At 39.2% G+C, this 18,897-nt stretch overlaps 1 protein-coding gene across 5 annotated transcripts in view; it reads left to right on the top strand.

Annotated features, from left to right (window-relative positions):
• TLN2 (talin 2) overlaps window positions 1–18,897 on the top strand; it is a 469,337-nt gene that overhangs the window by 291,916 nt on the left and 158,524 nt on the right. For all 5 annotated transcript variants that reach the window (XR_007133078.1, XM_047766192.1, XM_047766194.1 and 2 more), the window contains 3 exons: window positions 1,619–1,682; window positions 2,715–2,819; window positions 15,160–15,315. Coding sequence is in view for 4 of the 5 variants with exons in the window: in XM_047766192.1 (XP_047622148.1) it covers window positions 1,619–1,682; window positions 2,715–2,819; window positions 15,160–15,315 (325 nt within the window). In the remaining variant the exon portion in view is untranslated. The remainder of the gene's footprint in view (window positions 1–1,618; window positions 1,683–2,714; window positions 2,820–15,159; window positions 15,316–18,897) is intronic.

Here is an 18,897-nt window from a genome sequence, read left to right as displayed (position 1 = left end):
AACACTAAAATTGACCATTAGGTTTGGATCAGAATGATCCACCTGTTAGAAAGTCCCCGCTTCACTTGGCACTTTTTGGTTTTAGCATATTCTCGTGCTTGTTTTAATCTATTGACGGTTTCATTGAGTTGTAAAATGATGGTTTTACACTTCTATTATTCCTTCTACATTTATTAACTGTTTCTTTTCCTTTATTGATTTTCAGGCTGAGTTGGTGCCCTCACACCCTCTTACGGGGGTCAATGATTATTTCAAAGAATCTTTATTAAGTTTTACATCTCTGTGTTTTTGCTCATTGCAGCCATCATTCTTTCTGATGCTCAAGTTGCCCCTCACATGAAATTAATTATATGGTTTCTGGGATTTGCTTCAGAATAATCCAGGAGAGTGGGTGTGAGTGAGGGAGCAGACTAGTCCCGGATGGCCATGAGTTACAATTGTTGGAGCTGGGCGGTGGGGTCATTGAAATGCTCTTTCTTCTTTTGTACAAGGCTTTAAAAGTCATCCTGTGTTTGCCCGTATGATGTCTGTCCAATGGTATTTTGATAACTTCCTTGATCCTCAAGCACAAGAAACCCCAGGAATGTTTTATGCATCTCCTGTCCCAGAGCTAGAATCAGTCACTTCTGCAAGGATCCCTGATTCCTTTTAGCGGGAAATGGTGCTAGGAGACCACCTGGCTGGGGTGCTTGTTGCCACCGATTGTCCTTGCCCTTGGCCTCCTCAGTGGACACAACTGGAAAATATTTTCAGAAAAAGAAAAATGAACCAGACATTCCGATCAATATTTCCGTTCAGATGAAAGATTGCAGGGTTTTGCTTTAACTTCTTTTGCTTTATTTTTATCTATTTTATGTTAAAAATCTTGCTTTCTAACAACGAACGTAATTACTCATGTACTTTATCCTAATCACATATAACATCTACCTACTTATACAAAGTAATATACTAATTTTATAATGTGTATGTGTGTATACTTGGGGGGGAAAGTAGATACTAGTTTTAAGGTAATGTCAGTATTTAACAAGTCTACTGTTAAGAGATATCTTACTAGGAATGGGGATAGTCAAAAGACTGTTTTTCACTGTTAGAGCTCTCAATTTTATTAGATTTATCTCTTTCACTTTGATTTATATTTTTAGGTGTTGGGTTTTGCCTGTCATTGTGATTTCATTCGGTTCTAAAGTGAGGAAGCTTTAGAGGATTTATTTCCATTCTTGTTCCTTCTCCCTGTTTTTTCCATCTTTCTATGGACAGTCATTTTTATTAGTACTAAATTCATCCTTCTGTTGCTTTAAAAATATGTATTAACAGTATCAGATGGAGGATATTTTCCTCCCTTTATCACAAAGGGTGGCATACTTTGCTTTGTCACTTTACAATATGTCCTAGACATTCTTTGTTCTTTAATTATGTTATTTTGACCCTTTTTATCAGATTGCTTTTAAATTTGTGTCCCATTTAAGTGCATTATGGGATGTCACTGTCTGTTTTTAGTTATACAATAAAATACTGAGAGTTAGGGACTGAACTGTGAGTTTTACAAAAAATCTCTTTTCTTTTCCTTCTCATCATAGAATATGATAAATGCCTTACCATTTTTTATTCTCTCCCTCAGTCTAAAAGAATTCCTGCCCAAAGAATACATCAAGCAAAGAGGAGCTGAAAAGAGAATATTTCAGGTATTGGGAATGTTCAGAACTTGATTATTCTCCTCACTTCCCATCCTCATTTATTAGTCTGAGAGGGACCCCTGCACATGCAAGTTTCGTACCCCGTGCATGTACTCTGCTTATATAATAAATGATTAGCGACTCAAGAGTAAAGAGGCTGACAGTTCTACTTTGGGCAGATTTATTATCTTAAATCCATACCTTCTTGCTAAAGGTTACTTAGCTCTTCTGAGAAAAATGTGCATACATTTAATTTCAAAGACATTATCTTGGACGCATTGAAACAAGGTGATTTGCCATTAAAATGCCCTGAGGAAGAAGCTGCAAGTAGCTTCTTTATTCCGATATTTGATTTTTGAACCTCAGAATTTGGGTATTGGTATCTTTTGAAAATCCAGATTTATTCTAAAAGTCCGAGAATTATGTATGCTAGTCAACCTGTAAGAAAAGTCCTGTTATTTTATATTTTAAAAAATATTTTTTATATTTTATTTACATTTCAGTACCAAAGAAGACTTTGCCATGAAACAATCATTTTAGTGAATCCAAAGTATCAAAGTCTTCTTTGGTATTGAAATGTAAATAGAAGCTGAAATAGATAAATGTCATATGCACAAAAACCATATTTTTTTCTCCAGTACTTTTCCCAAATACTGAGATGATCAGGCATTTATGTATCCTGCTCTTTGGAGAGCCTTTTCTTTTGCATAGATGTTAGAATGATACCTCTCCAACACAACAACATTTTTCTAGTTCTCATTTAAAGTGTTGGTCCTAAAGCTTTTGGGATATGGAGCCCTTTGAAAACAAGGTTACAGTAAATTACAGAATTGTTGCATATAATTGTGATATCTGTATGGAATTGGGGTTCAAATTCTAGTTCAGCAACCCTGCCTTAGAACTTTCTGTGTGCTCTGACCCTTGGACAGCAGGAGCATGTTTCATGGAGGGTCCCCAACACAGACATGTGGGCATGATGTGGAGTAACCCTCTCAGCAAGTCCACTACAGTAACCAGTCCCTGCCACTGTCACTTTTGTAGGAACACAAGAACTGTGGAGAGATGAGCGAAATAGAAGCCAAGGTCAAGTATGTCAAACTTGCCCGGTCCCTCCGGACATACGGTGTGTCCTTCTTCCTGGTGAAGGTGAGCTGGCCGTGGTGCAGAGGGCTTTTGCCTTTGCCACCTCTTTTATGAAAGTGTTTGCTGTTAAGCTTGGTTTGGTGTCCATGGACCCCTAGCCTTTGCAGACAGATCATCTGGCCAGTGGAGACGTGAGTTTAGCTATGGGGCAGACGTGAGGTGTAAGGCTGGTAAGTGAGCCTGGTTCCCCGCAGGCCTCAGCACAGCTGTGTCTGGGGCTCTGCTTTGTCTCTGCTGTGCAGTCACTGAAGGAGTGCCTTTACTTTTCCTTGCTGGCACCTTCCCCTGAGAATGTTTCACTTAAGATTATCAGGAGTGCCCAGGACGATGTGAAGCTCATTGGCCACTACACACCAAATCAAATTCATATGGCAGTGATGGTACTTGATTTGTATCCTTTCTTTGAGTCTTGGGACTTTCTGTGGCCTTCAGGGCTGTTTTCATGGGGATTTTTGGCTTTCCTACCAGAAAGACAGAGGTGGGTCTTTGAAATTCAACCTGTGAGCAAGCAGAGAGTGTTCTTGAGTTGACTGAGAAGCCCTCCCAGTAGAGCTTTCTTGCTCATTTTCATGTCCTGGCCTCATGCACTCTATTTTAGTCATTCCTCTGGTGGGTTTCATTATTTCCACTTGCTTTGTTGTGACCCTGTGTCTCTTGTCTCTTGCCCTTGGCCCTGGAGGAATCCGGGATTAATGCAATATTATGAATTAATGAACCCAGGAGATCAGCAGGTTAAATAAGGTGACATTATATATACTGAACTATCTGGAAAAGAAATATAGAAAACAATCCCATTTACAATAGCATCAAAAAAAATAAAATAAAATACTTAGGGATAAATTTAGCTAAGGAAGTAAAAGATATATATGCTGAAAATGTTAAGACACTGAGAAAAGAAATTGAAGAGGACACAAATTAGTGGACAGATATTCTGTGTTCATGGATTGGAAGAGTTATTAGTATTAAAATATCCATACTCTTCAAAGCCATCTATAGTTTAAATTAAACTGGTCCCCTATCATATACCACTCAAAAAATTAAAGTGGATTTAGGACTTATGTGTAAGATCTAAAACTGTAAAACTCATAGACACTGACATGATTGTAGGTAATGATTTCTTGGATATGATATCAAAAGCACAAACAACAAAAATAAAAATAAACATGTAGGACTACATAAACTGAAAAGCTTGTGCACATCAAAAGAAACAATCGACAAAAGAAAAAGGCAACCTAGAGAATGGGAGAAAATATTTGCAAATCATGTATCTGGGGAAGGGTTTATGTCTAAAATATATAAGTGGTTCTTATAACTCTATCGCAAAACCCCCAAATAATTAATTAAAAAATGGACAAAGAACATGACTAGACTGTTTCCAAAGAAGATACTCATATAGCCAATGGGTTCATATAAAGGGTACTCAGTATCACTAAACATCAGGAAAATAAAAATCAAAACCATAATGAGATGGAACTTCACACCTGTTCTAAAAAAAGATGAGGTAACAAATGTTAGCAAGAATGTAGAGAAAAGAGGACCCTTATATACTGTTGATAGAAATATAAATTGGTACAGCCATTATGGAGAACAGTGTGAAGGATCCTCAAAAATTTAAATATATAACTAGCATGTGATCCAGTCACACTCCTGGAGATTTATCCTAAGGAACTGAAGTCACAGTCTCAGCGGGATACCCGTACTCCCCTGTTCTTTGCACCATGATTTGTAATAACCAAGATATGGGAACAGTCTAACCGCCCATCTGCAAATGAATAGATAAAGATAATGTGGTATGTAAATATAGTGGAATATCATTCAATCATAAAAAGGAATTCCTGCCATTTGCAGTAGCATGGATGAAACATGAGGGCATTACACTAAGTGAAATAAATAGGAGAAGGACAAATACGGTACAGTCTGACTTATATGTGTAATTTTCAAAAGCCAAGCTGACAGAAATAGAGTAGATTGGTGGTTTCTGGGGCTGGTATGGGGGAAATGAGGAAATGTTCATCAAAGCATACAGACTTGCAGTTTTAAAAGGAATATGTTCTGAGAATCTGATGGATAGCTTGGTGACTGTAGTTAACGATACTGTATTATGTACTTGAGAGTGGCTAAGGGAATAAATCTTAAATGCTGCCATCATAACAACCAAAAAAAAGGTAATTCTGTGAAGCGAAGGTCAAATTAACCTTACTGTGGTAATCATTCCTTAATATATACATATATCAAATCATCATTTGCATACCTTAAAGTTACATGATGTTCTATGTCACTTATATCTAAATAAAGTTAGAAAATAGGGCTTCATGTGATCATTTTATATAAAGTCACTAAGGTATTTGATAAAATTCACGTATTCATTGTGAAAATTTCTTGAAATGCTGGAATTCAAGTGCATTTCCTTAACAGGATAGAATGTTTTAAAACTATCATCAGTATCCTACTTAACAGAAATACTAGAGGGAAATCTATAAAAATTGGGATCAGAACAGTTTACCTTTCAACATTGTTTTGGAAGTTTTAGGACGTATGGTAAGACAAGAAATATTTTTTAAAGCGTAACTTTAAAAATGACAAAACAAAATGTTTACTTTTTGCTATGATTTTTCTCATTTAACAAGATACACAAAATCATTTTGAAACAATCATACATTCACAGGAAGTTGTAAAAATAACGCAGGGAATCCAAAAGTCAGAATTAACAACTATGGGTGAGGATGTGGGGAAACAAGCCCTCATAGGCTGCTGGTAGGAATGTAAAATGATGCAGCCCCCTTAGAAAACAGTCTGGCAGTTCCCCAAATGTTAAACATAGAGATGCCATATGACCCAGCAGTTCTGCTCCTGGGTGTATCCACAGAAAAACTTGTACGTGTAAGCCTATAGCCGCATTTGGCCAAAAGTTGGAAACAACCCAGGTGTTCATCTGCTGAACAAAATGTGGTATATCCATAAGGTGCAATATTACGGTCATAAAAAGAAAGGAAAAGTACTGCTCTGGGCTCTAGCATGGATGACTTTTAGAAATGTTAGATGTGAAAGAAGCCTGTCACAAGATTCCATTGATATGAAATGTCCATAGAGACAGAAAGTGTATTAGTGGGGGCTTACGGTAGGGTGGGATAGCAGGGGATAGGGGAGTGATAGCAAAGGTACAGAATTTCTTTTTGAGAAGATTAAAATGTTTTAAAATTGACTGTAGTGGTAGTAGCACCTATCTATAAGTATACCCAAATCCATTGAATTGTATACTTTACAAGGTGAATTGTATGGTATGTAGGTTATAATATTGTCAAAAATAATAATACAGAGAGTTCTTCCTTTCCCTCAGTGGTAATTATAGTACAATATCAAGGCCAAATCAAGATTGGTACAATTCATAGACATTACTCAGATTTGCAGGTTTTTTTTCACACATGTAGATTCGTGTTACCACTACCGTAGTCATGATAAAGAACTTGGGAGTTCCTGTTGTGGCTCAGCAGTAACAAATCTGACTGGTATCCATGAGGATGTGGGTTCAATCTCTGGTCTCTCTAAGTGGGTTAAATGGTCTGTCATTGCTATGAACTATGGCATAGGCTGGCGGCTACAGCTCCAATTTGACCCCTAGCCTGGGAATTTCCATATGCTGTGGGTTGTGGCCCTAAAAAGAGAAAAAAAAAAAAAAATGCAGGTCTGAATACTTTCTTCTGGAGGTGGACCGTGATGCAAGATAATATAAGAAATAGAGTATGTATGTCTGTGTATGACTGGATCCCTTTGCTATTCAGCAGAATTTGGCACAACATTGTAAATCAACTATACTTTAATAAAAACATTGAAAAAAAATTTTAAAGTATATTTTGTGCCACCCTTTGATGGCCACACACAGCTCCCACTCCTTCCTGCTTCTCTCTACACTCTATTCCCTTCCTTGGTCTTGACCCCCTGGCAACCACTAATCTGTTGTCCATTTCAATAATTTTGTTACTTCAAGAATGCTACATAAATGGAATCATACAATACATAACCTTTTGAGATGGGTTTTTTCATTTAGGATAATACCCTTGAGATCCATCCAAGTCATAATGTGTATCAATAGTCCATCGCTCTTGATTGCCAAATAGTTTTCCATGGGACTGAAGTACCAGTTTGTTTAGCCATTCATCACTGAAGGACATTTGGGTTGTTTCTAGTTTAGGGCTATTATGAATAAATATTTGTGTATAGGCTTTTGTGTAAATGAAGTGTTCATTTCATTGGGATAAATGCCCAAGGGTACAATTGCCTGACCATATGGTAAGAACATGTTCAGCACTATGACGAACTGCCAGACTCTTTTCCAGAATGTTCCACTTTACATTCTTACTAGCAAAGTGTGAGTGACCTAGTTTCTTACCGTCCTTTCTGGCATTTGGGGTTATCATTGCTTTTTTAATTTTAGCCTTTCTGATGGGTTTCTTATGGTATCTTTTTGTGGTTTTAATTTGCATTTCCTTAATGGCTAATGATTTTGAACATCCTTTCATGTTCTTATTTGCCATCTGTATATCCTCCTCAGTGAAATGTCTGTTCATGTTTTTTTTTTTGCCAATTTTCTAGTGAGATTTTCTCTTGAATTTTGAGGGTTCTTTATATATTTTAGGTCCAAGTCCTTTGTCAGATGTGGTTTGCAATTTTTTTTTCTTAGTTTATAGCTTGTCTTTACATCCTCTTAACTCGGTCTTCCACAGACTAAACATTCTTAATGTTTTTGTTGTTGTCTTTTTAGGGCCACACCCATGGCTATGGAGGTTCCTAGGCTAGGGGTCAAAGCTCCCAGCCTACACAACAGCCACGGCAACACAGGATCCAAGCCGCATCTTCCACCTACACCACAGCTCACAGCAATGCCGGATCCTTAACCCATTGAGTGAGGCCAGGGATCAAACCCTCATCCTCACGGGTAATAGGTTTGTTTCCACTGAGCCACAGTGGGAACTCCAAAGGTCTTAATTTTGATGATGGATGTTTTATCATTTTTTCCCTTTTATATGGATCTTGCTTTAAGTGTTAGATCTTAAGAACTCTAACTCTAGGCTCTGAAGATTTTCTCCTTGTTTAGTTGTAAATGTTTTACAGTTTTACATTTTACATTTAGGTCCATGGTCCCACACTGAGTTAGGTTTGTATAAGGTGTAAGGTTTTTACATTGAGGCTTATTTTTTGGCCTGTGTATGTCCACTTGCCCCAGCATTGCTTGTTAAATGGACTGTCCTTCCTCCATTGGATTGTTTTTTGCATCCTTGACAAAATTAATTCAAACACATTTCTGTGGATCTACTTCTGACTTCTCTAGCCTGTTCTCCTGATATTTGTGTCTGTCCTTCCACCCATATCCCACTGTCCTGATCACTGCAGCTGTAGAGTGAGCCTTAACATCAAACTCGATGATTCTCTTCACTTTTTTCTTTTTTTTCAAAATTGTTTTAGGTCCTTTTCATTTATACAAACACTTTAGAACAAACTTTTCTATATCTGTAAGAGACTTAGCTGGGATTTTGATAGGCATTGCATTAAATTTATAGATCAATTTGGAAAGAATTAATAACCTTATTGTGTTGAGTTTTTCAATCCATAAGCATGGTATTAGATCCATTTAGATTTCATTCATCAGCGTTTTGTAATCTTCAGTCTGTAAATCCCAGCACATGTTATAATGTACATAGATATTAATTTTTAGATTCACTTTAATCATTCTAATTTTTAGTTTTAAGTAAAATAACCTGTGTATGTATAAATAATCACAACTATTTAGAATATATGATAGGAAGAGATCACACAGAATAGTACACACACAAGAAATTGTTTGGCTAAGGGATAGTATTTTTTTTAAATGCATGAAGAACAGATTTCTTTAGCCCACCCCTGACCGGAACATACCATTAAATGATAAAGGAAGTTCACTGCTGTAATTTAAGAAGTAAGTTAAAAGTCAGTAATGCAGTCCCTATTTGGACAGGCTAGTAGAAATCCTAAATTAAATAATTCAATGAAATCATGGGTTTTTTTTATTTTTTTTTGCTTTTGAGGGCTGCACCTGCAGCATATGGAAGTTCCCAGGCTAGGGGTTGAATTGGAGCTACCGCTGCTTGCCTATGTATGCCACAGCCACAGCAATGTAGGATCCAAGCCACATCTGTGACCTACACCACAGCTTATGGCAACGCTGGATCCTTAACCCACTGAGCAAGGCCAGGGACCAAACCCACATCCTCATGAATACTACTCAGATTCGTTTCCTCTGAGCCATGACAGGAACTCCTTAAATCATAATTTATGAAATGTAAATATTGATATTGAACACAGTCATACCATGTGGCCTTGAGATGAGTCATAAATATTGTGAGAGAACTGGTTTGGTATGTTTATAGATGCTTCCATCCGATTTTCCTCTATATCTGTGAACATTTTTTCCTATTATTCAGGTTATTTTGTAACTGACCTTTGAACAATGATGAGTAAGGGATGCCCACCCTTTGTGGCAGATGAAAATCCACATGTAACTTAGCATCAGCACTCTGGGTCCTTAGTTCCTCTGTATCCACGGTTCCACCTTTGTAGATTCAGCCAATATGAAATTGCAGATTCATGTAGTACTCTAGTATTAGCTATTGAAAACAAGTTGTGTTTAAGTGAACCCATGTTGATCAAGGGTCAGCTGGACTTCATATTGTTAAACTAGAAAGTGCTTGGATGTTGGAATCAGAAAGATTGGCCTAGGATTCTCCATGCAGTATTGCCTGTGTGAGCAGTAGCAGAACCTCGTAGGACTTGGAGAAACATCTGTAACCTTCCTAAAACCTCAGTTTCTTTACTTAAAAATGGAAATGATCCTCCTTTACAGAGCTCTAAGGAAAGTTCAGTGAGTTAATGTGTGGAAATAAACGTAGTAGATGGAATGTAGGCTATCTGATAAATTTTAGGTTATCTCAAGTCCTTGACCCTCGTCACAATTCCCTAATTCCTAGCCCCTGAGTCCTGCAACTCTTAATTTGCTTTTAGAGTCCATGATGCAGAGCAGGAGTTGGAAAACTTTTTTAGTAAAGGGCCATATAGTCAATACCTTCGGGTTGGCTCATCGTGCCACTCTGCATGTATAGCCTGAAAGCAGTCGTCAGTATGTATAAATGAGCATGGTTATGTTCCCAAAGCTGTATTTATGGAGTTTGAAATTTCACCTTCGTATGATTTTCACTTCTCCCTTTTTAAATTTTTTTCATCCATTTAAAAATGGAAAATCCACTCTTAGCTCTCAGGGCCCCCCACGAAAGGGGGGCAGCAAACTGGATTTAGCACCTGATGTAGTTTGCTGACCCCGCCAGAGAGGATATCTGTAATGAGTCCCTCATGTGGCAGAGTTCTCAGTGGCTAAGACTATGTTTGGATTCTGGCTTCGCCATTTGGTTTGACCATGGATAATTTACTTTACCTTCCATCTCCAATCTTCAGTTTATGCACCTACAATGCTGACTTTTTTTGAGGTTTAAAGGAAATAATATAGAAGATGCATAAAATGATCTCAATAAATGCAAGCTATAAACATCTGCAGTCTTCCTCGTTCATTGAGATCCTTTGCAGTTTATCTTAGTTTTTTAAAACTCCGTAAGGAATGGTAAGGCACTTTCCATGACTTGCAAAGGATCTTGTTTCATTCCAAGATATCCTTGTGTAAACCTTCTGATGCATAAATTTGCCTTTAACTTTCCTTGCAACCACAACCAGAGCCTAGTGATGAGAAGCCTGGGGAATGTTGACTCTCTTCTCGCCTGAACTGTGAGAGCATCTCAGAATCATGAATTAAGTCAAAAATGGATCAACACTTGTTTTTAGGGACAGAGATGGCTAATGAACGGGTCTTTAACACCATTTTGCTTTTGAACAGCCATCCCTCTCAAAAGAAAAAAGCATACTGATGACACAGCAAAGCCACAAGGCAGTACTTGGCAGGAAACCAGCGTAGAACTCTGGTGAGCACAGCTGGATCACGGGCTTAGGCCATATTGAAGTTGGGCCTAGGGCCAAAGCCTGCCAAAAGCTCAGCCCCTTGGCATTCCTCCACCCTCATCTGAATCTGATGTAAGGCACAGGTGATGTCAGAATCGGCCAATATCCACACCTGTGAGAAGAGCCTGAGGCAGAGCAGACTTGATCAGAGCCAGCTGCCGGGGCTGAACCCACTATAATGAGATGTGCTTGCAAGAGGAGGGGCAGGGCTCACTAGTGGATCCTGCCTCTCCTTGGTTGAATGAGTACCTTCCCCTGCCTTTAAGTTACCCAAAGTCAACATGTTGTCAAAACAAAACCAACCTAATGAGGACTGCCTGGAGAGAGACGTTGCTATGTAGCCAGCAAAGTCGCAGCCACAGTCTGCATGTGTCTGAGTATGAGAGATGTGTTGGTCTTCACTGGCCTGCCTAACCTGCTTTTTTCTCCCAGAGATAAAAGGATGATAGTGTCTGTAGTTGAAGGTTGGACTGAGATTCAAAAGATATAGGGAGGAAGGGGAAGCCTTATAGCCTATGGACGGCCTTCTAACATGCAAGTCTGCCCCGGAGGGTCTAAGGCGGGTCCTTGGTCAGGGGCGACCTGACCTCACTCGCACAGAGCCAAGCCCCTCAATATTTAACTTTTTCCAGCTGCTTTGTATTTGCTGGGTAGGCGCTGAATTGTCGCTTGATGGTGGTCTCTGTTGCTGAGTGACAGTATTTTCTGAGTTCCTCATATATCCTCCCAAGTCGTGACCTTCTGATGGAATGCCCGCTGTCAGTTGTTTGCTTGTTCACTTCGGCTTCCTCTCCTAGGCCAGAATGATCTCGACAGGAGTCGGGGCAATCCATCACAACCCCATGTTCCCCCCGCCCCCTGCCAGAGCCCCTCACTGGGGAGGTGCAGATGGGAAAGGAGGCAGGCAGCAGCTGCAAACCATATTTTATTTCTGATCTCCTTCCTGGGCTGGGCTGGTGCCAACCCTGTGTGACTAAACGAGCAGCCTGGAACCTTTCCACCGCAATCTCTGTGGCTCCTGAAGCCAAGTGAGATGTGCAGGCATGGCCCATGCTGGGCTGATTTCACCCCTTGTGGAACTGGCCTCTCTACAAAGAACCTGACTCGTCTCTGAGTTTTTCCTAAGGACTGGGAGGTTCTCACAGTGCCGTATTCCCCTCACCAGACACCCACACAGATTCCTACTGCCTTTATCTCCTCCTCTTGGGAGGAAGCTGGAGGTGTGCCATGACCTTCCCTGTCTGACGGTTTATGAACCGCCCACAGGGGATAGGAGGAGTGCTTTTGCCTTTTGTCTAATTGCTTCCATCAGAACTAGTATGCTGTGGTAGACAGTCTCTTGAAGTCGGAGATGTTTCTAAGCTTCTCGAATCTGCGTTCTAATCTGGGCTTTATCACTTAACTACTGTTTGCTTCGGACAAGTTTCTGGTCCCTTCATTTCAAGATGGGGATGGTGATGATGATGTTGATGACGATGATGTCAGCTTTTGGAGGATGTTCTGAACATTGATGGTGATATTTATTATCTGTCACACTCCTAGCTTAAGTGCCCATCCCATTGTACACACACCCACGTATACATACATACTTGGTGCTCATTTGTGTGTATATTCCTCTGGTAATAGTGGTGTGGGTATGGCTAAGTTTCAGCAAGTGTTTTTGAAAACTTTTTTTTTTTTCTTGAGGACAACAGAAATGTGTGTTAAGTTACGTTTTTGGAATGAGGGAAAGCACAAGAAAATGGTACACATCCTATGAGATGATCATTACTGTTATTTTTATCATGTAATTTTCTAAAAGATTTATTTAAAATTTTATTTCATGTAGGATGCTCTACACACTGTTTTGTTTCTTTATTTTATTTATTTATGCATTTTTTTGTCTTTTTAGGGCCACACCTGTGGCATATGGAGGTTCCCAGGCTAGGGGTCAAATCATGGCTACAGTGGCCGGTCTACACCACAGCTTACGGCAACACCAGATCCTTAACCCACTGAGCGAGGCCAGGGATCAAACCTGCATCTTCATGAATACTAGTCAGGTTTGTTACTGCTGAGCCACAATGGGAACTGGTTTTTTTATTTTTAATGTGGATAATTTATTGAGTCCAATTGTTTTCCTACAATATAATTTTTAGTAGCTGTAGATTATTTTGTTATTTGGATATACCACAATTTATTTATCAAATCCCTTGTTGAAATTTTTGGTTATTTCTAGTTTTTCACTGTGATAAAACTCTGGTTGCACCTTACTGCAACGTAGTCTTTATGTACATTTATGACTTCTTTTAGAGTAATTTTCTAAAAGAAGTTGGGTTAAAAGTAGGAAATTTTTTTTTTTTTTTGAGTTTTTAGGGCCACACCCACTGCATATGGAGGTTCCCAGGCTAGGGGTGGAATTGGAGCTACAGCTGCCGGCCTACACCACAGCCACAGTCATGCCAGATCTGAGACAGGTCTGTGACCTACACCATAGCTCACAGCAGTGCCAGCTTCTTAACACACTGAGCAAGGCCAGGGATTGAACCTGCATCTTCATGGACTCTAGTCACATTCATTTCCACTGAGCCATGACAGGAACTCCAGAACATTTTTTAAAGCTTTGAGTGGGTATTAACAAATTTTCTTCATAAAGGCCTCTATTTTAAGTGCCCATCAAGAGTGGTCCCCCTTCATACCTTCTTTAATCCTGAGTGTTCATTTTTTAAAAACTATGATATATACATGAATATTTATCTAATTGTTACTTATTGCTTATTATCTATTTTATTATTTTAAACACATTTTCTGTTCGTGTTCTTTGCCACTTATGTTTGATGATTTTTGATAACCTTTCATATATAAAGTATACAAAATCTCTTATCATCCTATTTGTTGTAAAATATTTATTTCCCAGTCATTTTCCTTTAATTTTGTTTATGGTGAAGTCTCTTTCTTTTTGTCCCCTTCTCTTTCTTTAAGATGTATCAGGGAGTTCCCATTGTGGCTCAGTGGTTAACGAATCCGACTAGGAACCATGAGGTTGCGGGTTCGATCCCTGGCCTCACTCAGTGGGTTAAGGATCCGGCATTGCTGTGAGCTGTGGTGTAGGTTGCAGATGCGGCTTGGGTCTGGCATTGCTGTGGCTCTGGGACAGGCCGGTGGCTATAGCTCCGATTAGACCCCTAGCCTGGGAACGTCCATATGCTGCAGGTGTGGCCCTAAAAAGACAAAAAGACTAAATAAATAAAATAAAATAAAATAAAGTGTATCAAAGTCCAGAGTTCTCGTTGATGCTCCATGAGTTAAGAACCCAACATAGTCTCCGTGAGGATGTGAGTTTGATCCCTGGCCTCGCTTAGTGGGTTAAAGATCCAGCAGGTGCTTCGGCAAGCTGAGTCGTAGGTTGCAGGTGTGGCTTGGATACTGCATTGCTGTGGCCGTAGTTTAGGCCAGCAGCTGCAGCTCTGATTTGACCCCTAGCCTGGGAACTTCCATATGTTGCAGGTGTGACCATAAGAAGAAAAAAATAAAAAAAAATAAAATGTATTGAAGTCCATATATTTATGGTTAAAGCCATTAATCTTTTCCTTTATTTATTTTTTAAATTTTGGTGTCTGTGCTAAAAAGTCATCTCGCCCCCTGCCCCCCAGGAATCACAAAAATATCCAACTATGTGACCTTCCTAAATTACTAATCTATCTTGAATTTGTTGTGGCATAAATGTGAGGTAGGCCTTCATTATTTTCATAGAGATGATGGCTATTTAAAACTTATTAAAACTAATCATAAAATATTTTTAAGAGTCAGCAGATACACATTAAAAAACATGAAGACTCCAAATAAACATATTTAAAGACTGTGTTTAGGACTGAGAAGACTCTACTTTGGCAGTTTTACTTAATTCTTAGTAGCTGACGTGCCATACTCAAATTCCGCATTAACCCTCATTTGTTACTCACTGAGTTGGCTACTGAGAATGACACTATTTGGAGTTGACTTTAACTTTTTTTTCCTCTAGATATCTTCTATCACAGCCTCTATTTTTGGAGCAACCTGTCCTCCTGGACAGTATCTTTCCTCATAAAAACATGCCCTTGTGGATGTCTCTAGTCTTCTTGTATCTGTTTTACCTTCCATTCCTTTAATTTAGTGAGTCATTCACTTTGTTTCAAAACCCTGATTTCCCAATAGCCCTGCCTGTCCTGAGACACAGTGGTATGGGTTGACCAGAGGTTAAAAAAAAAAAAATCACAAAAATCACTGATTACTTGGAAAAATCAGATGTCTTCAGAGGAAGAGCCCTGACTCTTGGTATCTCCTGTTTCAGGAAAAGATGAAAGGCAAGAACAAGCTGGTGCCTCGCCTGCTTGGGATCACCAAAGACTCAGTGATGCGCGTGGATGAAAAGACAAAGGAAGTGCTACAGGAGTGGCCACTGACCACAGTCAAGCGCTGGGCAGCCTCACCCAAAAGCTTCACACTGGTAGGCACTAGAGAAAGTAGTGAGTCAGCCAGCATGGGCTTGAGTGATACCCTGGGGCGAGTGAAACAGTACACGCCCTTTGGGTTTCCCTGGCTTTGGAGAGCAGCGTGGAGAGGAACAGGTGGTTGGAGTCCATGGGCCAGGGGGTGGGGGTAGGCACTGATCCGGAAGTGAGGATGATGTCAGCAAGCTGGGTCTCCTTGACCACTTCCTCCTCTCTGGTGCTCCAAGTCTGTCTGATCTCCTTAACTAGAGAGAGCCAATCAAGGATCATTCTGAGTCTTCTGTGGTCCTCATGATACTGTCCCAAGTATATACTAAAAGGCAATTTTCTCTTTCTTTCTTATTATTTTTTTAGGGCTGCACTTGCAGCATATGGAAGTTCCCAGGCTAGGGGTCTAATCGGAGCTGTAGCCGCCGGCTTATACCGCAGCCACAGAAACACCAGATTCAAGCCCTGTCTGTGACCTACACCACAGCTCACGGCAACGCCGGATCCTTAACCCACTGAGTGAGGCCAGGGATTGAACCTGTGTCCTCATGGAAGCTAGTCAGATTTGTTTCTGCTGAGCCATGACAGGAACTCCTAAAAGGCAATTTTCTAATTCTCTGAGGACCATACAAAGGCTTCTTCATCTCCAGTTGTTTTAGGTGTTCCTAAAATTTTGACATCTTACCAAGGTGTTTTTCCAGCCTCCCTACAAAGAGATCATGTTTTATTGCGGAAAGAGAGTCTAGAGTAGCATTGGAAATCAGCTTTCATCTCTACCTCTGTGCCCTTGCTCAGAAGTAACCTTACTTCTCTCTGAGCCTGAGTGTTGTTTGTGGTATCGGGATGGTAATACCTATTTCACAGTTTCTAGAACCCAGTGAGATGATGATAACAGAAGGCTCAGAGTGAAATACGCAGGAAGTAGAGAGTATGTGTGTTTGTTCCAGACCTTTAAACTTCTGAATTCCTCCTCCAACCTCAGTACTCGCTCTTAGCACAGTATACTGTGTGGCCTTAACTATGGCCAGCCACACTGGTAGGTGAGAATCTGTAGGGCAATTATTTTGTAATATATATTGATTGAGCAATTAGAAAGTATTGAAATTTGTTAATTTCTTCAGAACTCCTGAAATGTCCTAGTCTCCAGCTCTAGTGAACACTTGAAATATGTGCATCTAGGCAGGGTCTTATAATAGAGCATCAAAAAAAAGTCTGAGGGGAGTTCCCATCGTGGCTCAGTGGTTAACGAATCCGACTAGGAACCATGAGGTTGCGGGTTCGATCCCTGCCCTTGCTCAGTGGGTTAAGAATCCAGCGTTGCCGTGAGCTGTGGTGTGGGTCACAACCTGGCTCAGATCTGGTGTTGCTGTGGCTCTGGTGTAGGCCGGCGGCTACAGCTCTGTTTAGACCCCTAGCCTGGGAAACTCTATATGCCATGCAAGCAGCCATAGAAGAAGGCAAAAAGACCCCCCCCCCAAAAAAAAGTAAATGCATGTGAATGAGGACTGGAACATGAAGGTTCGAATGGATGGGGTAGGGGTAGCTAGGTTTTGTTGCATAAGTTGATACAAATATTGGTCTTTTTAAGCTAGGGTCCAAGTACTATTTAAAAAAAAAAAGTTATTAAAAACTGTAATGAATTGCAGGAGTAACTGTGTCAAGCAAAAGAGAGAACAAATATCAGTGATTTTACTAAAGTTGGGTTGAAACTTACAAAATATCGCTTCCTTTCTACCCTAGCTTTAAGTTAATTTCTTAGTGTTTGATTTTCCTTTGGTCTTTCTGTTATAGACTTTTAGTCTGATTCTGTTATGGTCAGTGGGATGTACTCTGCTTCTTTTGTGTTCATGGATTGTGCTCTGTAGGATTTCAATTTTTAGAACTTAAAGATTAATTTTCTATCATAGGATATGATCATTCGTGGAGAATATTCCATGAGTGCTTGAAAAGGATGTGCTTTCTTCTGTTGGGTGAAGTGTTCTATAAATGCCAGTTCCATCCCATTTGCTGATGGGTGGTGTTCCAGTTGTGCATATGCTTGTTAATTTTCTGTCTAGTAATTCTAACAATTCCTGAGAGTGAAGTTCCCAACAGCAACTGAGGACTTTTTGGTTTTTTTCATCTTAGTTTTTGTTTTATGTATTTTGAAGTTCTCTTGTTTGGTACCTATATGTTTAAGATTTCTCTATGTTCTTAATGGAGAATTGGTCCTATCATTGTCTTCTTTTGTTCTCCATAAAGTTTTTGCTGTGTAGTTTGCTTTGTCTTACATTGATGTAGCCACTAATGCTTTTTTATATTAATGTTTTCATGTTGTATCTTTTCCTTTCCTTTTACTTTAAACCTAGTTATATCATTAGGTTTTAAATGAATTTCATGTAGAGAGTGTGGAGTTGGGCTGTGCTTTTTATTAAAATTCACTCTTTTAATTGACATATTTAGGCCATTTATATTTTAAACTCATTATTAATATGTGAGGGTTTATATCTACCATTTTATAATTTTTCTTTTTATTCCCTCTGTTTGCCTTCCTGTGGCAAGAACATTTATTTATAATATTTTTTAGAATATTTCTTCATATAGTGCTTTTAGCGATAGATATTTTATATATATATATATAGTTAATTAGCACCTACAGGTATCAGTGTTGTTTCACCACTTCAAGTAAAGTATAGAAACTCCCATTTAGGTTTGTTTATACTTCATACTTTTTGAGTATAATTGTTTAAACTCTATATACACCTCTTCTATATACACTGACCACTAAATGAGTTGGTATTATAACTTATGCTTCAACCATAAGGTAAGGTTGAAGAAAACTCATGAGCTGAAGGATAGGCTATTACATTTACTTTGATTTTTTTCCATCTCATTGTTCTTTCTCTTTTTAAAAGTTCCTGGTCTTCTTTTGTGTTCATTTTCTTTATGTTTGGAGCACTTCCTTTAGATATTCTTTTTTTTTTCTTTCTCTTTTATTTATTTTTTAAAACTGTTATTTCCCCTGTACAATTTTTTTTTCTATTGTACAGCATGGTGACCCAGTTATGCATACACGTATACATTCTTTTTCTCACCTTATCATGCTCCATCATAAGTGACTAGATGTAGTTCCCAGGGCTACACAGCAGGATCTCATTGCTAATCCATTCCAAAGGCAATAGTTTGCATCTGTTAATCCCAAACTCCCAATCCCTCCCACTCCCTCTAGATATTCTTTAAAAGTAGATCTGTTAGCAGCAAATTATTTTTTTCCTTTATCTGAGATTGTTCTTATTTCCCCTTCATTCATAAATGTTAATTTTGCCACCTACAGGATTTGGGATCCACAGTTCTTTTCTTTTAGCTCTTGAAAAATGCCATTCCTTGGAGTTCCCATTGTGGCGCAGCAGATTAAAGAATCTGAAATAGTGTCCATGAGGATGAGGATTCAATCCCTGGCCTTGCTCAGTGGGTTAAGGATCCAGCATTGCTGCAATCTGCAGTGTAGGTTGCAGACGTAGCTTGGATCCAACATTGCTGTGGCTGAAGTAAAGGCCTTGACTGTGCTCCAATTTGACTCCTAACGTGGGAACTTCCATTTGCTGCAGGTG

Source organism: Phacochoerus africanus, chromosome 2, assembly GCF_016906955.1.
Source record: "Phacochoerus africanus isolate WHEZ1 chromosome 2, ROS_Pafr_v1, whole genome shotgun sequence".
Taxonomy (NCBI): domain Eukaryota; kingdom Metazoa; phylum Chordata; class Mammalia; order Artiodactyla; family Suidae; genus Phacochoerus; species Phacochoerus africanus.
Note: the sequence above shows the minus strand (reverse complement) of the source record. Positions and strands in the feature narration are given on the sequence as shown.